At 58.8% G+C, this 25855-nt stretch overlaps 1 protein-coding gene across 1 annotated transcript in view; it reads right to left on the bottom strand.

The window, feature by feature from the left end:
* The window catches only part of Pdxk (pyridoxal kinase), a 31170-nt gene extending 13703 nt beyond the window's left edge, over window positions 1-17467 (bottom strand). Inside the window, exons 1-2 of the mRNA XM_047563236.1 lie at window positions 17249-17467; window positions 5519-5573 (exon numbers count right to left, since the gene is read on the bottom strand). Of these exons, the coding sequence (XP_047419192.1) occupies window positions 5519-5573; window positions 17249-17371 (178 nt within the window). The 5' untranslated portion in view covers window positions 17372-17467. The remainder of the gene's footprint in view (window positions 1-5518; window positions 5574-17248) is intronic.
* Window positions 17468-25855: the final 8388 nt, after the last annotated feature.

The following is a 25855-nucleotide window of genomic DNA, read 5'->3' as shown; positions in this document are numbered from 1 at the left end:
CCCAAGCGTACAACCTGCCCTGGCCCAGCAGGGGTCCAGGCAAGGCGTCCACACGACTGCCCATAGCTGGCGTGCTCCTGAGGTGCAGGACGCTGCAGCACTGCTGGGGGCACGGCAGGTACAGCCAGGTGTGGGCACCCCACACCTCACCGGCTTCCTTCCACCCAGGGACCCGGCATCCCTGACCCAATCCCCAAACGTGCGAATTCACAGCCTCTGCAGCTCTGATTCTTGGAATAGCAGCGCCCAAGTGCCGGAGGCATCAGGCTGTCCAGCTCCCTGCACAGGGCCCTGTGGCACCCACCCGTGTCTGGCTTGTGTGGTGACGTCTGTTCCCATGGGAAAGGGCCACTCTGGCTTCATCCAGGAGCCACATAAGGTGTGTCTGGAACAAATGCCCGCAGCTGTCCAGAAGGCCCCCCAGGGACAGGCACGGCCTCGGCTGCTGGCCAGGCAGAGGCACCCTGAGGCTCTAACTGAAGAAGGAAGCACAGGACTTGAGGTGGAAGCGGGGACTAGCCAGACTGAAAAACAGACTGACCCCCGGGTTAACCAGGTCAGCTCGTCAGGAGGCTGCCGTCCAGGCTCCAGCTGTCCACTCAGACCTGGGACACCCCTGGGTCCCAGGCCAGCCTTGCTAAGGAGGCCTTGGGTTGCCACCAAAATCTCGCAGGCCTAGGGGTGAGGAGGTGCAGACAAACAAGGTCCTTCTGACCCCTGGTTTGCGACATCCTTCCAAGTGGGGTGAGGGACTGACTCACGTGCACACCTGTCCTAGTGTGCTCAGGCAGCTGCCACGACGCAGACCACTGCTTGGACCATGGATGTCCATTCTCTCACATTCTGGAAGCTGGAAGTCTGAGACCAAGGTGTCCCAGGGCTGGTCCCTCCCGAGCCCTCTCCAAGGTCCGCAGATGATCTTCCCTATGTCCCACAGGGTCCTCCTCTGTGTGTCTGTGTCCTGAGGGTTTTGTTTTGTTTTTGTTTTTGTAGTGGGGATTTAACTCAGGGATACTTTTTTGGTATTAGGGATTGAATCAAGGGTTGCTTGACCACTGAGCCACATCCCAGCCCTTCTTATTTTTTATGTTGAGACAGGGTCTTGCTAAGTTGCTTAGGACCTTGCTAAGTTGTTGCTGAGGCTGGCCTTGAACTTGGGATCCTCTTATCTCAGTCTTGGAGCCCTGGGGATTACAAGCATGTGCCCCCATGCCTGGCTCTCATGTGTTCTTGTGAGGACAGTCATATGGTATCAGGGTCACCCCATGACCTCAGTGTACCTTAATCTGTGACTCTAAAGGCCTAATCTCCAGATAAAGTCAGCTTCTCAGGTCCCGGGGGTTAGGGCTGCTACATCCGAAGTGGGGGACACAGTTCAGCCCCTAGTCCACTGTGAAGAAGGTGAGATGCCAGGACCCAGCTGGGTCTCGAGCACAGAGCCCCTAGCGAGGTAGCTTCCAGACTGATGTATTTTGGATCTGCAATGTTCCCAAACATCCACGTGTTAAGGGACTGGTCCCCAATGCGGTGCCACTGGGAGGTGGTGGGGCCTCGTGAGGTCTTCCAGTCACTGGGGTGTGCCCTCAGAAGTGACGGTAGGACCCGCCTCTTCTTTTCTGCTTCCTGGACAGGTGAGCAGTTCTGCTCCACCCACACTCCCACCACGATGTGCCACCTGCACCACAGACCCCCAGACACCGGCACTGACCGGCCATGGCCCGGGACCTCTGAGCCCAGCCAAAGCTAACCTTTCTCTATCCGACGTGTCACACCTTTGCTCCAGAGAGTAAGCAGACAAACACCAACACAGAGAGGTCCTGGGCACCTCCTTCAAGACTCAGATGGGTCCAGAGCCCACGAGAACCTTCCGGAAGGGGCACTCAGATCCTTCGGTCAACTTATTCAATTTACTGACAAAGCAGCAGAGAAGCCGAGAGCGTGGAGCAGGTTTCCCACGCAGCCAGGGAGTCTGGCGGCTCCTATCTTCAGCCCCCTCCAGGCCTCAGGGTCTGTGTCCACGCTGGTTGTCCCTGGCCAGCCCCCTCTCACTCCAAACCCCAGGAGACAAGACAGTGCCCCAGTTCTAGCCACCAAGCCCCAGCCCTGCTAGGTCTGTTCTGATTCGCTCCAGTGGGGACCTTGGGAACAGGAAGCTCTGGCTGGGCCTGCGAAGGAGCAGCCAAGGGACCCTGGCATGCTGGCCACCAGCAGGCTCTTCCAGCTCAGCCACCCTGCAGCTGTGGGGGACGGCAGGAAACAGGGCAAGGTGAGGCCTCCATGCCCAGAGCTCCTCTCGGGGTTTCCTCTACGGGCATCTGGCCCCGGGCCCCCAGGGCTCCCCGCAGTGAGTCTGGAATACCAACCCGAGAGCTTAGTCTCCACCGAGCTCCCCAGAGGATGACACGTCACATGTCCTCACAGCTCCTGGCTAGGGATCCCGCACAGCCTGAGGACCCTCACCTTTAACCCCTGGGTGACGGGCACTGCAGAGCACAGAAGTGTCCACACAGCCTGATTCAAAGCAGTCCAAAGCTGGAAGCAACCTGAGTGTCCACCCAACAAATGGATAATAAAATGTGGCCGCCCACGGGCACACCTGTTGGCTGCGAAGGGGAGGGAGCATGGCCACGTGCGTGATGTGGTGGGACCCGGACGCCTGCCTCAGGGAGAGAAGTCACACACAGAGACCTCGAGTCCCTGACCCCATCCATAGGAAATACCCCAGCAAGGTCACTCAGATGGGAAGTATCCCTGGAGGCCGGGAGAAGGAGCTGATAACCCTTCCTTTACTTCTATAATTCAAATTTTTTTATTAGTTGTCAATGAACCTTTATTTATTTATTTATTTATTTAAGTAAATGTTTTTAGTTGTCGATGGACCTTTATTTTATTTATTTATTTTCACGTGGTGCTGAGGATGGGACCCAGGGCCTCAACCGTGCTAGGCAAGCGCTCCACCACTGGGCCACAACCCCAGCCCCTGCTTTTTTTTTTTTTTTTTTTTTAAGATATCAGGAATTGAACCTAGGGGTGCTTAACCACTGAGCAACACCTCCACCCTTTTTATTTTTATTTTGAGACAGGGTCTTGCTAAGCTGCTTAGGGCCTCGCTAAGTTGCTGAGGTGGTCTTGAACTTGGGATCCTCCTGCCTCAGCCTCCTGAGTCGCTGACACCACAGCTGTGAGCCGCCATGTGCTGTTCTGATGATGGCTTCTAATTTGGGAGATGCAAATGTTCTAGAACACTGACTGTGATGATGGATGGACAACTCTGAATAGGCCAAACCAACAACTGTATGCTTTGACCTGCGACTTAATTGCATGGTCTGTGAATATCATAACAGAATTGTTTTAAAAGGGGGAAGGGAGCTTCTGACCTGGAGGGACGGGCGGACCCTGTGGCAGGGATCAGAGTTGCTCAGGGGGCCACCAACCCAGGAAGTGCACAGCCGGCTGGACAGCAGGGAAGCCTCTGTGGATCCCTGGCTGGCTCAAGAGTCCTGGCACAGAGCCCTGGGGCCTTGGGGCCCAGGGCAGAGACAGTATGTGGCTATACCTGCATGTCCAGTCACACGTGGCATGAGTGGCCTCTGGGGCACACAGTAGGGCCACATGAGAGATCCCTCACTGGGCTGGGGCAGGACAACCCAGGCCCACGGGGCATGGCAGTCAGTCTCCCTCTGCATGGGCGGCCTTGACAGACGCTTCTGGGAGGAAGGGTGCAGGTGAGAAGCCCCTCCACTCTAGAAATGAAGGTAGAAGAGTCAAGAACTTGCAGGTCTACTGCCTAGGACACAGCCTGCCGCAGGGACTTGTGACACAGGGACTAAGATGGCGGCACGGGAGTGTTCCACTGGCTCCCAGGGGCTGCAAGGTGGGGACTGTCACTAGTCCCATCCACCAGCCCCGTGGTTCCCGGGTGACACACACATCGGGGCGGGTGGGACCTGCCAGTCTTGCTTCTGAGCAACGGTGTGGAAGAGGCGCAGGGTGGGGAGCAGGCAGAGAGAGCCCAGCATGCAGGCAAACAGGGAGGCCTCCCTCACGGCCCTCACCCGTCAGGTGGTGGCCCCGAGCCAGAGGCACCCAGGAAGTCCCACCAGGCTGCACAGCCAGCCAACCCCAGGCCACATGCAGGGTGCTGGCGGCCGGCCCAGCCCACAGGGCACCTGGAGGAGGGGGCTGGGCACAGGCACTTGTCCACTCAGGGGACCCCCAGGAGGGGCGGGCCCAGTGAGGAAGCCCCGTCTCCCTTGTCCTTGCGCTACACCAGGGGCTGCAAGCACTCAGGGTCTGGTCTTCATCTTACCCCTCCGAGGCCCCTTTCTGTCTCAGATCCTCAGGGTGGCCAGCTGACCACAAGTGGAGAAGGCTGCAGGGGCCAGAAAGGCAGCTGGCCATATCTGCAGCCCTGGGGCCCTGGGCCAGGCTGGAATGCTGGAACGGGCCCAGAGGGCAGCAGGGCTTGTGGGCGCCTGCCCGGATCCAATGGCGCTGAGTGGCTCCTTGCAGTCCTCATAAGCAAATGCAGCCACTTAACGAGTAAGCCAGGTCTGCTCTCACTTATATGAAGTTGTTTTTTTATTTTTAATAAGATGATAAAAACGACAGTCCAAGCCCACCCGTCTCCGAGGATCACTGGAGGGACCTGGGTCTTCTGGGACGGCTCCGGATTGTAGAGCCCTTCGTGAGAAGTGGAGGCTCCCCCTGAACCTGCGCTGGATTCCCCTCACCCACCCCAGGGTGTGAGGCGTAAGAGCCCATCCAGGAGTGCCCAGGACCCTCCTGCACACGGTGCGGCCTGCCCTGTGCGCCCTGCGGCCCTGCCGGACTGCCCTGGACACTCCATGGTCCTGGCGTTCCTGCTGGTCTCGGAACGATGTCACAGCATTTCAAAGAGCCAGGCAGTTCTGTTCTGTCACCTGGAGAGCGGGGCAGACCCCGCGCACATGCACAGACACACACACGGCCTGGCCGCACAGTCAGGCCACGTCAGGGCTATGGGGAGTCCCCACGAGTACACGCCCCTCCTGCGGCACTGGGGTACAGGAGTCCGGACCACCTATAGGCCCGCCTCGGAACAACCGCACAGGGACCGCCTCACGCCCTTGGTGCCACTGGTGGACGAGGGCTGAACAGGCACTTGGCAGGCTGAAGGCAGCACCGAGGGCTGTGCTCCCGACAGGCATCACCAGTGCTGGGACTCACCCAGCTAGCTCTCCCCCAGCCAGGCGTGATCACCGCCTGGTTTCTAGAGGAGGACCCTGAGGCACAGAGAGGCTCTGCCACCTGCTCTAGGTCACACAGCTCCAGAGCAGCAGAACTGAGATCTGAGATCCAGACCCAGCAGACATGAAGGATGAGGCAAACCCTAGCTCCTTCTCCCATACGCTGCGCAGACTCAGCGCAGAGGGGCATTCTGGGGCCCTCGTCTGCAGAAGGGCAGCACCCTGGCTTCTAGGGGCCCATGCCACCCGACTCTGCTCAGCTCTACCATGGCTGCTCACCGAGGTCTTACCTGTGTGGTTTGAAAACTGGACAGAGTTCACCGCGTCGATCTCAAACCCCAACACCTGCAAGACAGCGCGAACAGTGTGAGCGCCCGGGTGGGGTCCTGGGAATGCCCAGCTGGGCCCTGGCGACGGCCTGAGCAGGCCGAGGGGGCAGTGCTGGGGGTGGGCCGGAGGGCGGCTGGTGTGGGGGTGCAGGCTCTCCCCGGCTGGCGGCACACGGGCACTCCGGGCCCCGCGTGCCTGGCGAGGGGCTTCCCGTGCTTTATTCCGGAAACTCCTGAGCGGCAAGCCTTAGACAGCAGTGGGGAGGTCCGAAGGTTGAGACGGAGCCCCTGTCCAGACTGCTGAACTCACTGAAGGGTTCATGGATCATTCTGGAAACTCCACCAAATAAAGTACTCAAGGAAACGCACATAGTGCGGTGGTGAGGCTGCTGTGAGGCCGTCTTTGTCCTGAGATTTTGGGTTCCCAGTCTCCGCCCTTCTGAGGAAGTGGGCTCGGGCCTGCCAGGCCACACAGCTGACCCCCCTCTCGTCCTCACATGCCAGCTGGCCCAAGGTCCCCAGAACCACCACGGACACCTCGCCCTCACTGCTCGCTGGCAGGGAGCCTCACACTGGCCCTCATGGGGGTCATTCACCCGGGACAGCTGGGCCCTTGAGACATGCTGGGCTGCAGGGTCACATGGGTGTCTCTGTGGTCAGAGGGATCAGGTTCACTCTCAGTGCATGAAGAAGTTCATTGCAGAAACAGATAACCGTGAGTTAAAAAGCTAAGTTCTTCAAAAAAGAGCACCTTTCTGACCCAAGGAAAGAAGGGCCACATCTGAGGGGCTGCGGAGTCATCAGCAGGCCTGACGTCGGGTGGGAGCATGGAGGGAGTCCCCCTGGCCCATCCTCACTTCCCTGGCTCTTCATGGTCAATAGGTAGGACTCTCTCTGTGCCCCTCGGCTGCTAGAGGTGGTGGACACCAGACACAGGACAGAGGGCACTCTTCAGCCCATTACCTGCTTTCTCCTGACCTCACATGGGAACTGCCAGGCCCTACTGGCCTTGCCACCTGCCTCTGCCAGGCTGGTCCAGCTGGCACCTTCAAAGTGACCCGACAACAATGATCCTGCCAGACAGCCCCCTCCCTGCCTTGCAGCATCCACCGTACCCTGCAGAGTGCCGGCCATTCCAGCCGCCCAGGGAATGACTCAGCATCATCGTGGCCCTGTGTCCAGCCCAGCCCGGGGGTAAAGCAGGCCCTGCCCACCTGACACAGGAGCACAAGACGCAGCCAAGACACATGGGGCAGTGTGCAAGGCCCGGCCAACTACAGGCCCCAGCACTCTTGCTGGCCCCACGAGAGCACAGGGACAGCCTGGGGCTGAGGCAGCAAGGCCTCCCTCGGGCCTCCCGCACCACCACCTGCCCGCCCCACACCAGCTGGGGCCTGCTAAGGGACCTCACCATCACCTGACCCCACGTCGAGGCCAGACCCGCCATCAGCCCCGACTTTGGGGCACATGGAGTCATGGAGCAGGGAGGTGTCCAACTGGACTGGGAGGTTCCAGGCTGTCCCTGGGCTCTGTGGTTGGAGAGGGCAGCACTCTTTCAGAGGTCCTGACCGACTCAGCTAAGATGTGATTGCTGGCCAAGTGCTACTGGCCACAAAGACCAGCCCATCTGTGAGGCCCAAGGAGCCTGAGACTCAGCCGACCAGGCCCGCCATGTCCCCTGCCTGCCTCGGGCACCTGGGTGCACCACCACCTCCAGCGACATCCCTCCTCCTGCAGGCCAGCCCTCCACGTCCCCCACTGTCCTGAGACTCGCCTGCTGGCTGCTGCAACTGACCTTGGCCCAATGCCTGGACGTCTTCGAGGAGGGACGCTCCAGCCACACATGCTCCACTCTGCCAGGGGCACCGCTGCCCCAGCCTCTCCAGAGGGCACTGAGTCTCCCCTCTGCTCCAGTCCCCACTCCCAGCCAGGTCTCAGGGGGCTCCTGATGTTCCCTTCACCCTGAGGCCACCAAAGGGCCATAGCACAAGCCACCAACCAAGTATGTTCCACAATGGCAGATGCCACCAATGCAAGGGACAGAGGGTGAGGCATGAGAGCCAGGGGCACAGGCCTCAGGAAGAGCTGAGTCGAAGGCCATGTGCTCCACCAGGGAGGGAGGGAAAGCAGCTGGGAGCCTGAAAGTCAACCAACCGTCAGGACTTCCAGGTAAACATGGCACAGAATCAGACCCTCCCCCTGGCCAAAATCCCAGGAAAATGAGAACAAAGAGCTCTGTGAAACAGAGGGAGGAGGAGACAAGAGGTCAGAGAGGCCACCAAGCTCTGGTTTGCTGGTGCATAGTTCCATAAGAACACTCCAGAAAACCTCGGGCCCTGCAGTGGGCAGAGACGAGTGGGCTGCTTCCCCTGCAGAACCGGCTGGAGACAGGGAGAGAGTGACGTGGGAGAGACAGACAGACAGGCAGGCAGAGTGTGAGGCAGAAAGACAGACAGACAGACGGGGCGGACAGACAGGCGGACAGTGTGTGAGAGACAGAGACAGGGCATGTGAGAGGGACAGAGAGACGCACACAGACAGAGGGATACAGAGTGTGTGTGGGACAGAGAGCCAGCAGAGGCAGGCAGTGAGAGACGGAGGGAGGGAGGCGGGCGGGAGAGCAGCTGGGCCTCTCAGCCACCGTGAGCGTCACATTCTGCACATTCTCTTCGTTCTGGGGGTGGCGTCCACTTGGGGCTACTGCACTGGGCTGTACACTTATGGTCTGTGTTCACCAAGGTCATTCCGAAAACCAAGCCAACATTATCACTAGAGTAATCAAACAAAAATTAGCAGTCTCATCAACCAGAGCTCAAAACAGCACTTCACAAATCACCTGCCCGCCCGGGGCCGCCTCTGGGCAGACGCAGACGTGGCGGTTCACATCCCTTAAACTCGAGGAGACAGACTGCAGCATGAAGACACCGATCCTGAGAATCCTGCCCAGATGGTCTGCTCCACTGCTCCTGGTCGTGCAGATAATGAATCCCTGGGAGCTGGCCGTGTATCTGAGAAGGAAGTTGCTATTTTCTGCCGTTAAGTGACAGAGCTAAGGGGCTGGCGTCTCTATTTCAAATGCCGTCAAAATTGGCCTTTTCAGCGTCACGAGCTGGCGCAGCACTTCCAGAGTCCCCCTGTCACGCGGCACGTGCACAATCCCGCCACACTCAGGAGGAGCCAGAGCAGGCCCGAGCGCTCCAAGGTGGGAGCCCGCGGCCTGAAGAAAGGAGTCTCCCGTGGCCACTCCCGCCCCGGGGCAGACCCACCTTGTGCGTGGGGCTCCGAGAGGCTGGGTCACACGCCAGAGGTTTTGTGCCTGCACAGCATTCCAGGAGAGAGTGGAACGGCAGGCTGGGGACCCAAGGCCCCTGTCTCTGGCTGCCCGATGGGCAGTGATGCTGGGTCCTCATGCTCCTCGCCGCAGGCCCAGCCCCTGGACAGCTCCCCAGCACCACCTCCCCAGCTTTTAAGTTCTCCTGGCCCCAGCCTCTTCCCTTCCAGCCCAGGGCCAGCTACTGGCCCTCAGGACACCTCTGCTCCCAACACCTGGCTTGGCGGCCTCCTCACTAACCCCTCCCCCCCAAGGGAGCCACACACTGCTCGTTGGCCCAGGGCTCAGGTGTGCGGGACATAGCAGCACAGCAGGCAGCAGGAGGACGCAGCCCTGCTCCTCGCTCTCGACGGCCTCCCCATGAGGACAGGCCAGGGCGTCCCAGGTCCCTGACTGACACAGCCACCTCAGGCCACTCTGGGACGGCTCACAGGAAGCCTGGGGCCCCAAATGGCCAAGGGGCCGCCTGGATTCAAAGAGTGACCCCAGGGGCCATCACCTGCCCTGTGTGGCCCCTCCAAGTGTGGGTGAAAACCCGAGGTGGCCTTTCTCCCAGGACTGTTACTGGCCAGGTGCAGCCCACTAACTCCGGTGCTCAAGGCTGCTGGGTGGAAGGGGAAGACGAGCTGGGACACACAGGTGGACTCTGAATGGCTGCTGAGGACCCAGCCTGCGCGACAGCCCTGTCCGTGGCCCTGTGTACCTGAGGCCAGTGGACCTCGCCACTTCCCAACCAGCTCCCTGTGCCTTGCGGTCACTCACGCCCTGGAGCATGGAAGCCTCTGCTCTGCACAGTGGCCCTGAGCCCTGTGCCACCCGCATCTCCCGCCACAGCTCCGCTCAGCCAGCACCAGGGAAACCGCCTGTGAGGCAACGCTGCCCCTGCACACAGCTGGCACACAGCTGGCACACAGCTGGCACACAGCGAGAGGGTGCACACAACCTGCTGCAAGAGAAGGAAGAACTGGCTGGAGCAGCCGGGGAGAGAGCAAGGCCTGCGGAAGAAGGGGAGCGCCTCCTGCTCCGCTGGCCCTTGCCCACCTTCCCTCCCGGCGCTGCCCAGCTGCAGCTGGCCCTTGCCCACCTTCCTAGGCCTGTTCACACCAGCTCACTCCCGACCCTGCGATGGTCTTCACTGGCCTCTGAGCTCCACCTGCCCTGGCTCCCTCAGACCGTAGCCCTCCACGCCCCTCCAAACCTATCTTCGAGGGCCCACTGCTGCCCAAGAATGAGGGCCAGACCAGTGTCCACCACCCCAGCGTCACACCCAAGCCACAGTCCGAGTCCCCGCCACTCCATGAGCCCCTGCTGCAGAGCTGCTGGCCATCTCTGGACCCTGAAGCCCTGAAGCCACTGTGCCCCTCCCCCCTCCCTCGTGGAGGGCCGTGGACCCTCCATCGGCAGGTCTGTTTCCAGGTTCGGCCGGGCAGCCAAGGACAGCCTGGTGGAGCACGTTCCCTCGACCCTCCCCCAGCACATGGCGCAGCTGCCCTCCTCCTGGATCTGACCGACTCCACCGCAGGTGCGTGTGCAGGAAACCAGAGCGAGCGGGGCTGGTCCCACCCTGTGCCCGGCACCGGGAAGAGGAGAGGTGGCCCTCTTCCAGCCCCAGGCCCTGAGTGCCTTGCTCCGGGCTCTCTGCAGCATTCCGGCCTGCGCGGGGGGCTCCGGGCTCCCCACTTCCCAAAGCCTCTGGGTGAGAGGGGGGTCTCGGCCAAGAAGCCTGACAGATGAAGCTCCGCTGCCTGGAGGGTCGGCTGGCGAGCACGGCGAGAGGGGCCTAAGCTGAGGCCACGGCAGAGCTGGGGGCGCAGCGCCTCAGAAGGCCGAGATCCACGGCAGCCGTGGGGGCGCTCCTGGGAGGCCTGCGGTGGGCAGCGTCTGCCCTGCAACACTGATGATGCCTGATCGGTGGCAGAGGCCCCCGGGCCTGCAGCTGGACGAGGCCTACAGCCGTGTGCACCTCCGGAACAGCCTGTCAGCTGGGGAGGTAGCTCAGGCATAGAGTGCTTGCCTTGAAAGCACAAAGCCCGGGGTTCGATCCCCAGCACCCAAAAAAAAAAGGAACAGCCTGTCCTGCCAAGAGAGGAAGCCACTCAGACTGTCCCACCCAGTGGTCAAGGCAATCCAGGCAGAGCCCCGCAGGGGCCTGGAAAGAGCCCAGACCCCCGACTGGCCGTGCTGTGCGGAAGGCAGCAGCACAGCTCAGGTGCGCCCAGAGGAGGGGCAGACCTCTGCCTCGATCCGCCACAGGGATGCAGGAAGCTCTCCACGCCTCTCCTTCCTCCCTCCTCCTTCCACCCCTGCTGCAAGACACAAGCTCCTCCTCGTGCCCCACGGCAGCCTAGGCCCCCACCCTCGTGGCCACCAAGCATCCTCCCAGTGACGCATGCAAGCGGCTGCTGTGGGCCGGTAGCCCCCACTCCCGGCAGCCCCATGACGCCTTCCTTGCTGCGTCTTTAACCCTCCGCTAATGGCGAGGCGGGTGAACACAGTGAGACACCACAGTGAGACACCACAGTGAGACACCGCACTGAAGCAGCAGCTCAGCTGATCCCACCTCGTGGGAGAGGCAGAGTGACTCAGAAGGCGGGAGGGGGGGAGCGCTCTGGAATATTCCAGCAAAGGTCCTCTGGGGGCCACCCACCCTCGTCCAAAGCCTTCTCCAGTGGGAGGAGGTCAGGCATTAGAGGCAACGCCTGCCCCAGTGACCCCCACCTGGCTTGTTCTCAGTCAGTCCCAGGAAATGAAGTAGGAAAGGGGAAGGACACACATCCTGACCTCCGCCACCTGAGCAAGCCCAGGGCCCCGGCCCCATGTCCTTCCAGGGACATCCCGCCAAGACACATCCTCACCCTCTGCTCTCCACAGGGAACTTCTAGAGACAGCCCATGTTCCCCAGAGGAACCCCCAGGGGCCTCTGCCCAGTGCACAACCTGCCTCTGCTGTCACAGCTTGGAGTCCCACCGCCACAGCCCCCAACCCCCACTCTGCCCACAGCACTCATGGCCAGGACCAAGGGCAGTGGAGTCCAGGGTCTCCTGGGTACTGGGATGCTCTGCAAAGTCCCAAGGCAAGGGGTCCCGTCCCCAGCTCTGGGCAGCACCTAGGGACTGACAAGGGTCAGCCCGGCTCGCTGTTGGGTCACTCAGACTGTGTATCCTAGCCACAGGGGTCACAGAGAACCAGGCTGATAGGAAGGCCCCTCTTCCTACCACCCAGCAGCCTGCCTGCCAGTCTGCTGGCTCAGAAGAGATCAGATGGTCAGACAGCTGGGGGTTGCTGAGCTATCCAGAGGCTGCCAAAAAGGCATTCCTGGCCCCGTATGAGCTCCTCGGTGTGGCCTCAGGCCTGTCCACCCTGCGGGCAGCAGTGCAAATGCAGCTCAGTTCCAGCCCAGGGTCCTGCTGCCCCTCCGCCTGGATGCTGCGCCTCTCCATGACCTGGTCAGCAGGGGCTCTGCCGAGTGCTGGCTCCCATCCCTGGCACCTCACTCCCACCCACAGCGTGGTCCCTGGGTGGGTCGAGCCTTCCCTGCCACCACAGCTTCTCCAGCGACCCAAGGAGGACTCTTTTCCTGTGGTGGCTCTCACAGGAGGGACAGGGTCAGCCTTCCTGGAGCCGCTCGAGGAGCAGCCGAGGACACGTACAGAGGCCTGCTGCTTGTGCCAGCAGCAGAAACCCCTAGAACAGAGCCCACGTGGAGCCTGGGAGTGGACAGAACAGGATGGCAGCTCGGGGTGGGCAGGAGGGCGGCGCCACCCGAGTTACCACACTGCATCCCTGAGCCCGTTCCTCAGCACCCCTTCCTTCTTCCTTGGGAAACTCCATTTACTCTTCCTCCCCGTGTCACTCCTCAGGGCACCATGCAGGACTGGCCATGACTGTCAGAAGCTCTGTGTGGATGTGCAGAGCAGAGGAAAAGCCATCAAGTCAGCGGCCAGTCCCCCGTTTCCATGGCGGGTAGCATCACCCCAAGCCTTACTGTAATGAAGGCCACACCTGCAGAGGGCAGAGCAGCACCAAGAAACACACCTGAAGACACACAGGCAACCACGCTCACGCATGTACAACCTTCACCCACACATGCAGACATGGTCCAAGCCAAGGCAGCAGGGAAAAAGCCAATCAGAAAGTAAAACCAGCAAGTTCTGTCTTCTCCGTGGCAGCAGAGAAAAGCAGAATCCTCAGCCCTAAACTCAGTCAGAAGAGCAAGAACAACCGAGACTGCTTTTTCTTGCAGAAAAAACACTACAAACACCACCTACATTTCCAGGACTGGAACCCATTCTGGCTCAGACCAGCAGTGGCCAAAGGGAAGCAGGGAGAATTCCAAACAGAGGAGAGCAAGTAAGCAGGTCAGCACAGCCCGGCGGGCACATCCCAGAAGACACGGAACTGTTTCCAACCCTGGCACATCACCTCCAAGCAAGTGAGCAAGCGTGACCTGCCCATGTGTGCATGCATACTGTGCACCTGACAAGGTCCCCATGGCTCCAGGGACCCTCGACCTCAGCCATGGCTGCTTTGCCAATGTCACTTGTCAGAGAGGAGTAGAGTCCTAGTGAGATCCAGGATTCCAGCACAACCTGATGCCCATCCCCTGCTTCTTCCTGCAGGGTGTCCAGGCCCAGGCCACTGATGAACGGGCATTGCTCTGCCCCTCAGGGTCTGCTCCTGCACAATGGGCCAGGACAGTTGACAAATGAGGCTGCTCTCTGCAGGTCCCAAACCAAGATGTCCACCTTACCACATCCTCAGGGGCAGGAGGCTGTGGCCTTGTCTTCCTGTTTCAGGGACATGGTATTTAAATGGGTTTTGAGCTAGGCCCCAGGTCAGATTCTCAAAGCCAATGGATTCAGTGAGTTGATGTCCAATGCTCATGATCCCCCCAACATCCTTGAGGCTACCCCAGCACAGAGGCCACATGGGTACCACGGCCAGGCCCACTCTTCCAGAGGTTGACATAAAGGATACAAAGTTGCTACCTGAGGACTCAGCAGGCAGTTGTTAGGACTGGCTCCAGTGCCCCGACAGGGTGGCTTTGGCAGTGCTCACTGCCACCCTTGGGAGCCATGCTGTGTGGACAGCACAGGGACTGCAATCCATGTCCTCCTCTTCCAAACAGGATGGTTTGGTGTCACTAACCTCTGAGCCTTTAAGAAAACCCTAACTGTCCCTCCAACCCCAGGCAGACTGCATGGTGGCCCCAAGGGTACGTCTACCCAGAACCTCAGAACATGACTGTGTCTGGAAAAAGGGTCTTTGCAAATATAAGTTAAAGATCTCAAGATGAGATCATCCTGTATTATCTGGGTGTGCCCTGAGCCCAGTGACAGTGTCCTTCGAAGGAGAGAACAAGGGGAGAAGGTCAGGCAGCAGACAGTGATGCACCTACAAGCCAGGAACACCTGGGCCCCAGAAGCTGGGAGGCAGGAAGGTCTCTCCTTGGAGCACAGAGCGGCCAACACTGACTGCAGCCTTGTGCCCTCCGGGTGAGGGAGAATAAATGTGTTTGCAAGCCACTGTCTGAGGTGCTCACAGTGGACCATGACCCCACCTTGGGAAGCAGGAGGGAGGAGTGGGGCTGGGAGGCTGCTCTGAGCATCCTGGGAGCCCCACTTCCCAACCAGCATGCCACGAAGGCTCGCACTGACACCCGCGGGGCTCAGGAGACCCAGAGCTGCCGCCCGGAAGACCTGGAGGCTTTCCTCTACAAGAGAAAACGGGCTGGGGTATAGCTCAGCGGCCGCGTGCCTGCAGGCAAGTGCAAGAAAAGCACCCCAAAACGAAAAGAGGAAACGGTCCTGGCAGTGTGTGCACAGGCAGAGTGCCCAGGACCCTTCCTTCCCTGACCCAAAGCTCAGGGCCGGAGAGCAGGGCTCCCCACCCGACCACAGACCTGTGTGCTGAGCTCCACACGGCCCCTGCCCTGCCCTGTCCTGCCCTCCCGGCAGAGGCGGGTGAGGAGGGATGGGGTGGGGAGCAGGAGAAGCACGGACTGCCTGGCCCTCGCGCTCTGCAAACCCCGGACCGTGCCTGGCACCTCGCCCCTGCCACACAAACATGTTCCCCTTGGACACTAAAATGCACCCTGGGCTCAGGCCCAGAAACAACATCCAAATCAGGGTCAAGGTTCTGCTCCCTTCTCATCTGCACATTTTCCCCAGCCCAGGGCAGGTGGCCGCTGTGGCTGCCTCCTGAGACCCTAGAGAGCTGCCTGAGGACTCAGCAGGAAGTGTGCAGGAGGCAGGGCCCTGACAGTCCTGGGGGGAGAGTCTGGGCCACACAGCAGCCTTCAGCAGGGAGCATGCTGGCCACAGGCACGTGCTGCACCCCGCAGGGATGGCACCAGGGCACAGGAAAGACTCAGACACCAGGACCAGGTCCCCCGGCTGCAATTACAGGAAGAGGGGACATCTGCTCGTGACACATCACCCTGGACACTTGGATCAGCCCCCACAACTGGCCTCTCCAGACCCTTGCCAGGCCCCGAGGCGTTCTGTGGCCTCTCTGAGAGCAGTATCAGGGCAGACCTCTGCACCTGGCCTGAGCCTACACCTTCCTCTTTTCTAGCTTTTCTTTCCCCACATTTAGCCATGTGGACAATACTCTGATGTCCCAACTTAAGTCGTAGCGATCAAAACCCCTAAAATGACCGCACCTTAGGGAATGCGCCCCTTGGAACTGCCTCTGAAAGGCTGGTGAGCACTGCCCCAATCCACCCCCAGGCTCTGCCCATCCCGCCCCTCCTGTGCTCACGAAGGCTGTACAAGCTGGATGGCAGGTCGGCCAGCCATCTCGGCCCACCCCACCCACCTCACGGCTTCTCCCTGCCCAGGGTGCTCAAACACAGGGGTGGAAGAGCAAAATGCAGCATGGGCCCCTGTGGAGCCCACGGAGGAGGATGCTGGGCACTGGAACCCCAGGTAAGAAGCACAGCTCTGTCCTTAACAGGCCCTTCCCCAGGTGGGTTGTCAGGAGCCCCTCCCCCGGCAATAGGAACACTATGTTCTCATCCAAGGGCACATGCCTGGAAATTCAGGAACCAGGGACCCTGCTGGAGGACCCAGACAAGAGGAGGAAGAACAGTGTGCCCAGTGAAGGGAGGCAGTAGCAGCAGGTGAGTGGGGGGAGGGACAGGACAGAGAGCCACAGGGGCTTGCGTGACAGCCCAGGGTGGTTAGGGCTGCTCAGAACACAGCCTGGCTCCACCCTCCCTGGCTGCCCCTGCACCTATGCTCCAAGCACATCCCACCTCAGTGACCCGTCCTTGCAATCCTGCTGTGTTCCCTTCCCCCACAAGCTAGGGGCTACAGTAAGTGTGTGGGACTGTGGGACAGTGCACCAACTGCCCCAGGGAGGTCGGCCCCCTGCTAGTTGGTGAATGAGGAGCAAACCTGAGACAGCAGTGGGGAGGCACTGAACACCTCCCAACAGGGGCTCAACACTCAGTGACCACCCTGTCCCTTTGAACTTGAACTCCTGTACAGGTGACCCTTCTTCGTGTCCTGCAATGCTCAGCATGGGGACTAGGTGTGCACAGCAAGGGCCCAAGGACCTGTCATAACTGCCCCATGTCACAGACCAGGCCGAAAAGTGGGCAGGCCAGAGGGGCCACCACCTGGCCAGGCCCACCCAGCCCTCCTGGTGGGACAGCCAGGCAAGGAAGTGCCCATCCCCTGGCTCTGCCTCAGGTCCAGACAAACACCCAGTGACCATCCAAAGGGCACTCAGGTACAACCAGGAAGCAGTAGGTGCCTGGCCTACAGCAACACGTGAAGACTGGTGAGCTCCAGGAATGGACAGAGTTGGTCCGGCCTCCTGGGCACTGGCCTGTCTTCTACCTCACTCTTGATTCCTCCTTCGTGAGGCCCACAGGGGACAAAGGGCAGAACCTGAAGGCCAGCCCAAACACCTGCCTATCTCACCGATCTCTTGGACATTGCTTGCGGGGGCAGAGTCCTCCAACCCTGCCGTATTTCGTCGCCTCCAGGGAGCCCCTGCCCACGTCTGGCCTGGTGGCGGGAAGCCGGATGCACTCGCAGGACCTGGCGAGTGCGCCACAGCTGGTGCACCGGGGCTTGGTCCCACCTGAGCGCCCCCGCCCCGACGCCCAGGCCAACCCACCGGCAGGGGTCCCCTCTGGAGTGCTCCACGGCCCCGTCCACCAACCCAAAGGGCAGGCTCATGGGCCCGCCAGGTTCTGCCCGCAGCGCCCTGAACGCCAGACCCCCAACTGGGACAGGTCGCGGGACCCCCCCAAGGTCACGGCTGGGGGCGGCCGGCCACCCGCCGCGGACCCGCACGCAGGGCGCCAGTGCCGCGGAGCGGGTTACGTAAGCCGGCCGAGCGCGTACCTGCAGCGGGAAGGTGGCCGCCCGGTTGCCCACGTAGCCGCGGACGACGTGGCTCTGGATGGAGAGCACGCGGCACTCCTCCTCCATGCCGGGCTGGCGCGCGGCGCGGGGCCCCGGCGGCATCACGGCCTCGCTCCGGCTCCGGGTCCGCCGCTCCTCCGGCGCGCGGCGCGGCTCGCGCAGGCGCTGGGCTCGGACGCGCCGCCCGCCTCCTCTGACCTCAGCCGCCGGCTGCGAACCCGCGAGTCCCGCGCGGCGCCGGGGCGGGCCGGGGGCGGGCCGGGGGCGGGCACCGCCGCGCAAGCCCCGCCCCGGAGCGGGAAGGAACGAGACCAGGGCCCGAGCCCCGCTCGGCGCGCCGCGTCCGCACCGCAGCACGCCTTGCACTGGTGGTGCGTGGCCCCGGCCCCGGCGCTCCGGGGCGCCCCTGGACGACCCGTGCTCCCATGACCCGTGCTCCCACGACCCGTGCTCCCACGCCGACAGCCGCGAGGGACCCCAGAGTGGGCGCGGGGGGCGCCGGGCCGGCGGCTGCTCCCTCGCCCGGCTGCACTCCTGAGAGCCCAGGGCCCCAGAGCCCGCCGATCGCCGCGCCTTCGCTGGGACCCACAGGCCTCCGAGCACAGCTTGGGAGCAGACATACCCGCACAGCACAGCATCTCCACACCGCCAGGAGACCCTGGGGGACCCCAAGGTCCCCCACCAACTGCGCATCCTGCAGCGAAGACCAACCCTCGACCACGTGCCTGCTGCTCTCAAGTTGAGCCTTGTGTCTGTCGTCCCCGCCCAGGTTCAGGTACTTGCCCACTTAGGCCCTCCCAGGACGACGGATCTGACTCTGCCCCCCATCTTCCACCCTAGCCCTTAACTCAGCTGACAATGAGGGCACACCATCTTCAGGGTACAGATCTCTAGACACTTGAGCCCCTGGGGTCAGTGATGCAGGCAGCACATGAGATCTACCACAGTACCCTATGAGAGGAAGGCATTGCTTAGGAAAGCACATTATAATTGGTAAGAATTAATTGTCATCCATAGCTGTACTCCAAGAAACTTGGGAGGCTGAGGAAGAGACAGGAGAATCCCAACTTCAAGGCCAACTTTGGCAACTTAGTGAGACCCTGTCTCAAAAAAAAAAAAAAAAAAATTAAAAGATGCAGCCACATCATAGTTTATATAGCAGCTTAATTCACAGTAACTAAACTATGAAACCAAGCTAGGTGGACTTCAACAAATGAATGGATAAAGAAAATGTGGTATATATACACAATGGAATATTACTCAGCCATAAAGAAGGAAATCATACCATTTGTCAACAAATTGATGGAAATGGAGACTATCATGCTAAGTGAAATAAGCCAATCCCAAAAAAAACAAAGGCCAATGTTCTCTTTGATATGTGGATTCTAACATAATAAGAGGGGGGGAATAGAAGTTCATTGGATTAGACAAAGGGGATTGAAGGAAAGGGAGAGAGGATAGGAATAGGAAAGACAGTAGAGTGAATCAGACATCACTTCCCTATGTTCATATATGAATACATGACCAGTGTAACTCCATGTACAACCACAAGAATGGGGAGTTATACTCTGTGTATGTATAACATGATGAAATACACTACTGTCATGTGTATCTAAAAGAACAAATTAAAAAATTTTTAAAATTAAAAGGGTTGGGGATGTAGCTCAGTGGTAGAGCACCCCTGGGTTCAAGTCTCAGTAGTGGGGAGGGGAATTAATTGCTGATTAGTAACACTAACATTTTCAGACTCTTGCTCTGTGCAAGCTCATTTTATGGGTCAACACACTGAATCTTCACAAACACTAGTGAGGTCAGGTTCTTCTCATTTTACAGATGGGGAAACAGGGAAAGGCCAGAGGGTACAGGGCTGCTCAGTGACAGCCCTAGGAACCCACAGCGTCAGAGTGCAACCCTGCCCTCACTGACTGTCCTCTCCGGCCCCGTGGGACCACCCGCTTGGCTCTTGGGATCTGAGGGCTCTATCTCTCTTTGGAGCTGAAATCGCCGCTCCCCACCCTGACCCTGGGCAGACCGAAGGAGCATCCTCCCACCACACCTGTGCTCAGGTAAACCAAGGCACTGAGAGGAAAGCAGAGGTGGGGGTACTCCTGGCCTTCAGGCCTCTGAGCTCTGAGACCCTCCCGGACAAGGCCCAGGAGCCTTAAAAGTGATATGTTGGTGGAGACACTTGCTCCTACTTTTTTGGACCTTGAAAGATCTGCTTACCAGTCCCCAGCTGTTGCACAGATACCCAGAGAGTCAGGCTGGTCACAGCAGAGTCTCCTGGGAAACCAGGCTTGTGCCCAGCCCAGCCTGCCCTACCTCACTGGGCCTGGCCTCTGTGCTTCCTTTTGGCTCTCCCCAGGCTTCTGAGACCCACCCCCAAGAATGAGAGCGGCTCTTTAGGCAGATGAGTTGTTAGGCATTTTTATGAGCACGTGTCAGTAACGATCAGTCCAAGCACAAACCCTTTCCCTTCACAACTCAGAGTAGAGACCTACGGGAAGCTGAGTGCTGGCAAGACCTCCCAGGCTGGCCCCTAGGACACAGGTGACTGCCTTTCTTGCTCCTCCTGTGTCCAGCCCAGGGCAGGCCCTGGGGAGGCGGCCCTCTGCCAGGTTGGTGGAAGGATCTCTGACGGAGAGTGGCTGGAGAGTGGCTGGAGAGCGCAAAGTCGGCCCAGCCTGGAAGTAAGTGGTTAGGTTTCCAGAATGCTGTTCATGGAGACAGAAGAGAGGGGACCTGGAAAATCCAGGGGAGCTCGTCTTCCACCAGAGTGTTTGCATCAGAGCCGTCGGAGTCAATAGTGTGCTGAGGCTTGAGAAATGGTGGCCGTGGTGACCATGTGTCACATGATAATTAGTTTTTAAAAAGACTTCATTCGGACACGGTGACTGTCTGCCGTAGTCAGGAGGACACCAGAGGAAGCCTGGGTGACCGCTTCCTGCGCCAGCCCAGGGCTCTTGGGGACCGTGAGATAAGTGGCCCGCGGGATGTCTGGCTGGCACTGGGTGGTGTCGCGGCCAACCTTGGTTAGGTGTGGCTGCTGTTACAAATCACCCTGGTCTGAGGAGCTAGCCAGCAGAAAGTGGTTCTCACTGCTCTGGATGCTTCAAGCCCAAGGTCCGGTGCCAGCCGATTTAGTTCCTGGACAGGACTCTCTTCCTGGCCGATGGCCACTTCATGGCAGGGTCCTCACGTGGCCTTTGTGAAGAAGAAGCAGAGAGGGAGGGAGAGCCGCTCACACACTCTGGTCCCTCTTCCTCTTTTTGTAAAGGCACTACCCTCATGACTCCTAAGCCTCATGATCTCCAAAGCCCCCCATCTCACATTTGGGGTTAGGATTTAGCATATGGATTTGGGGGAACAACATTCAGTTCATAACTGGTGGGCAACTCACCCTACTAGCCTAGCCCAGCAGGCTGACCTTTCAGAGCAGCACCTTGGTCCAGAACCCAGCTGGACCTACGTCCCTCACTCATGGGAGCAAGTGATCAGACCTGGGAGACCTCACTGAGGTTTGAAGTCTTGGTGTCAGATGGTGTTGGGAGATCAGGGTCACCCTCAGCGTGGGGAGAACCTTGCATAGGAACCAGGTGCTATGGGTTGAATCATGACCCTCCTGCTCCCCAAATTCACACACTGGAGTCCTGACCGCCAGCCCCTCAGCCTGTGATCTTATTTGGAGATGGGGTCTTTGGGGACATAGGGGAGTGAAAGTGAGGTCATTAGGACAGACCCCAATCCAACGTGACTGGTGTCCTTATGCAAAGGGGGAGTGGCGTAAGGACACAGGAAATGACCTGCAAGCAGAGGACCGCCCTTGGAGGGAGCCATCCCTGCCGGCGTCTCTGCGGTGGATTCCTGGCCTCCAGAGCCGTGACAGGCAGCGTTTGGTGTGTAAGCCACCGAGTCTGAGGCTCTGCCTGGCAGCCCGACACACACACACTGGCTGGCTGCATGCTGCGGGACATGCCTGCTGCGGACTGCACAGTCTGCTCTCTCCTTTACTAGTGTTTCAGCTGGTGCCTAACCAGCTCGTTCCTAATGGTCCAGAGCTGCTGGCTGTGGCCCCAAAAGGGAAAGGACAGACGGGCTCGGCTCAGCTAACAACATCGCGTGTCCCAGGTTTTCCGAGGCGTTTCCAGTTTCAGACCTTGTCTCACCAGCACACTGTGGCCACTGGAGTGAGGTCAGGGGAAGAAATCACTGCCTCCAGGTTTCTCCTGGCCCAGGGCTGTGCCTCCAGCCTTGGCAATGAGGGAGGAGGGGCAGCAGTGACTCCGCTGTTACAAACTGAGTCTTGTCCCAGCAGAACCCTGTGCCCCGTGTGATGGCGTGGGGAGATCACCCAGGCCGAAGCGGGGCCGGAGGGCGAGGCCCTGGGCTGCTGAGATCAGTGGCTGTGAAGAAGAGATACCAGCTTCCCAGGAGAGGCCACGAGATCACAGTGGGGAAGTGACCGCTTGCCAGGAGAGAGCCCTGGCTAGGAGCTGCGTCAGACGGCACCTTGACCTTGAGTTTCCAGTCTCCACAGGAGGAGAAATGAACTTGTGTGGTTTAAGTCACCGTCTTCAGGGTTTCCTTGTAGCAGTAGACTAAGAGCCACCACCTACCTCCTGTGGCCTTGTGATTTCTGCCACTGTTTTTAGGCGACACCCTCAATAGGGTGTGACCCAATCTACAGGGTCACTCTGCCCTATTGGGCAGGTCGTATTTTATTTGACTGAGAGGCGGTGGCCAGGTGTCTTCTAAGGTAGGTTCTGTCATTATTCAGGTATGGTGAGGTGAACAGACCAGGAGGCAGAGGAGAGAGGGGAAGGGGGACAGGAGCCCCGTGTGGCATAATCTCCACAGGAAAGGCAGGGCAGGGCCGGGCAGGGCAGGGCAGGGCAGGGCAGGGCAGGCAGGCAGGGCAGGCAGGGCAGGCAGGGTAGGCAGGGCAGGCAGGGCAGGCAGGGCAGGGCAGGCAGGGCAGGCAGGGCAGGCAGGGCAGGGCAGGCAGGGCAGGCAAGGCAGGGCAGGCAGGGCAGGCAGGGTAGGCAGGGCAGGGCAGGGCAGGCAGGGCAGGCAGGGCAGGGCAGGCAGGGCGGGCAGGGCAGGCAGGGTAGGCAGGGCAGGCAGGGCAGGCAGGGCAGGGCAGGCAGGGCAGGCAGGGCAGGCAGGGCAGGCAGGGCAGGCAGGGCAGGGCAGGCAGGGCAAGCTTAGGGTTGGCTCATGTGGTTTTTTTTTTTTTTTTTTGGTACTGGGGATTGATTGAACCCAGAGACGCCCTTTTAAATATTTTATTTAGAGACAGGGCCTTGCTAAGTTGCTGATGCTGGCTTTGAACTCGGGATTCTCCTGCTTCAGCCTCCTGAGCTGCGAGGATTACAGACTTGTGCCTTCATACCCAGCTACTGTGGATGTTTTTAGTGGGCTCAGGGCATGTGGCACCTGGCCCTGGGACAATTAGGCAGGGAAACACGGCCTCCTAGCATGGAAGGGCTCACAGAGCAGGTGGTAAGAACTAGAATTTAGGGCTGGGATTGTGGCTCAGTGGCAGAGTGCATGCCTGGCGTGTGTGAGGCACTGGGTTCAATTCAACCCCGCATAGAAAGAAAGAAAGAGAGAGAGAGAGAGAGAAAGGAAGGGAGGAAGGAAGGGAGGAAGGAAGGAAGGAAGGTCCATTGACTACTAAAAAACAAAAAAGAAAAAAGAAAAGAAAAGAAATAGAGCTTCCACAGCAACCTGGGTTCCTGAGCCACAGGTCGAGCCCCAGCTGCTCCTGTGGTCTTGAAACCTTGAGTCATGAGCTGGTCAACCCCAGGGAGACTGAGGACAGGGCTGGGTGCCAGCCAGTGCTCAGGACGGCGTTCTCCACTGTCACCAGCGGCAAGGAGTCAAGGAGAGTACGTTTGGTCCGAGATCACTTGGCCTTTATTTGAGCTGATCACACCACACCATAGTCACCTCACCTCCAGCCACACCAACGTCTCACGACTCAATCACTAAATCTCCGTAAGCCCCGGGTAAGCAAGGCTCCCTCCTCACTGAGACCCGTTCCCAGGTCCACTCCCGTGTGACGTCTCTTGAGTCGAAGGCAGCGACTCCCAGAGGTCGGTCAGGAGGACGGCCCAGGAGATCTCGCTGGGGAGCTCCCTCCGGCCGGAGTCCTGGTGGCGAGGACGGTGGGAAGGCGAGGGAGGGCGGCGAGGTCGCGCAGGCCGGGCGGAGACGTCTCAGGCGGGAGGCACACGGGCGGCTCCGCGGTCACCTCCACGGGAACGTCTCGGTCACGGTCAGGACGAGGGATGTTCCGCAAGCGACGAGCAAGTCAGCGAGTCTCCTCCAGGCTGGGCGCGGCACTGGCCCATCGGTGTAAAACGGAGACTGGGGCTGGGCTCAACACGAGTCCTTTTAAACCCTTTTTATCAGACCCTGCCAGCGGTCTCGTCAGGGGAAGGCAGTTGTCTTACTGGGGTCAGTTGCACGTGTCTCCAGCTTGAGAAAATGTCAGACTTATCTCGGGGCAACACCACCTCATTACCTGACCACAGCACAGAGCACTCAAGTTACTTCTTGCAAGTCACACAGAATGTCACACATTTAATTTTGCTCCTTACGTCCTGCCATTTTGGTGGGAAGAAGAGTAGGGTCTGAAATCTGCCACAGTATAAGTGGCTCCATCCCTCAGCAGTTCCCAGTTCCTGAATGTGTGTCCTAAGAGGCAGCAGCTGCCCCCAAGCCTGGATTCCATAGTGTTTTCTGGTGGTGGTGGTGGTGGTGGTGGTTTTTAGTTGCTTTTCTCTGGGGAACAGCTAAGACTTCCGTTTTTCCCTTTATTGCTGAGGTGGAACCCAGGGTCTCCAGTATGCTAGGTAAGGCCTCTACCGCTAGCTACATCCCAGCCCCAAGTCCCTTTCTCCCCTGCCCGCCAAGACTTTGTGAAGCTCTAAAGCACTTTTGGATGAGGTGTCTCCAGGAACCCTACAGAATCCCCTAGGCTCGTTCCTGACCTGCTAGGAGTTAGACATTTTAAATCCTCAAACCCACTGGTCTGGTTTGAAAGCTCACCTTAACTCTTCAGGTCAAAGAGCAGGCACCTGTGACAGTTTCAGGCCTCCCCAGTATCCACTTGAGACAGATCCACGCCACGGGGAGAGCTCTCTCCTGGCAGTTCCTAGAAACGTGTGGTAAGTTTCAGCTCACACCCTTGGGGCCGCCACTGCTCAGGATCCTCACCTGAACTGACACCCTTGATGAGCTTTGCCCTCTGCTCCCTGCTACCTGATGGAGCTGTGCCTTCTCCTCAGGGTAACTTTACATTTTTTCCACATTTTTTATCGATGCATTATAGTTGTGCATAAATAATGGTGGGGTTTGTTGTTACATACATGCACACACATAATAATGTAATTTGGCCAATATCTCTCCCCAGTAACAGCATAACTTTAAGAAAAGACAGTGTGGGTCACTAAGCGAGAACTTTAGACCCTCAAGCGACCTGTTGGGGGATATTATTCACCGAGAAAGAAAAGAATAGTGAGGGAATTCTTTACATGGAATTCTTCCATGGGAACCTTCAGATTTTTCTCCCATCAAACTGCAAGACGGTGGTGGTGGTCACGCTGTGATCCCAGAGGTTCTGGAGGTTGGGGTGGGAGGATCACAAATTCATAGCAAGCCTTAGCAATTTAGTGACAGCCTCAGGAACTTAGCTCAAAATAAAAGATTAAAAGGATTGGGGAATGATGTAGCTCAGTAGGAAATTACCCCCTAGGTTCAATCCCTAGTACAAAACAAAACAAACACACAAAAAAACCTGAAATGAAATTTTGCTATACTGATGGTTTGGGGTTCACTCTGCAGCAACTGATGTTTTTCTTACTATCCATTATACCCCACAAAGAGAAGCTTAGCACGGCATCATCAGCATTAGGCACTTTTTTTTTTTTTTTTTTTTTTTGAGTGCTAGGAATTGACCCCAGGGCTGTGGGCTTTCTAGGCAAGGGCTCCACCACTGAGCCATATCCCCAAACCTCAGGCATCCGTGTTTTTAAAGAATCTTTGAAAACTGGCTAATAAAAAACACAGGAGCCAGGCACAACTGTGCACACTTGTAAACCCAGTGACTTGGGAGGCTGAGGCAGGAGGATCAGAAGTTCAAATCCAGCCTCAGCAACTTAGCAAGCCTTAAGTAACCTAGCAAAACCCCGTCTCAAAATAAAATATTTAAAAAGGGCTGGGGATGTGGCTCAGTGGGTAAGTGCCCTTAGGTTCAACCCCCAGTACAAAAACAAAACAAAACAGAAAAACAGAAAACAAATTTTATATATAAGCTTAAGTAAACAGTTTTTTTTGGGGGGGAAGTTAAATATGAAAACAAAAGGTATTAGACTGGTTGTAGAAGTTGGATGTTAGAGGTTGAGGGTCTGTGCTTCGGGAAGCCTGACACTGCTTTTCTGTCCCAGGTCACCTGAACCTGACTGTGCAGTGGCAGAGGACGCTGAGGGCCTCTCATGGACACACCCCCAGTGGGCATCTACAATGTGTGTCCTGCCCAAGATGACCCACAGCCAGGGAGCCACTTCCAGACCTTACTGA

Source organism: Sciurus carolinensis, chromosome 9 (assembly GCF_902686445.1).
Source record: "Sciurus carolinensis chromosome 9, mSciCar1.2, whole genome shotgun sequence".
NCBI classification, from domain to species: domain Eukaryota; kingdom Metazoa; phylum Chordata; class Mammalia; order Rodentia; family Sciuridae; genus Sciurus; species Sciurus carolinensis.
The sequence above is the reverse complement of the archived record's forward strand: the minus strand, read 5'-3'. Positions and strand labels throughout refer to the sequence as shown.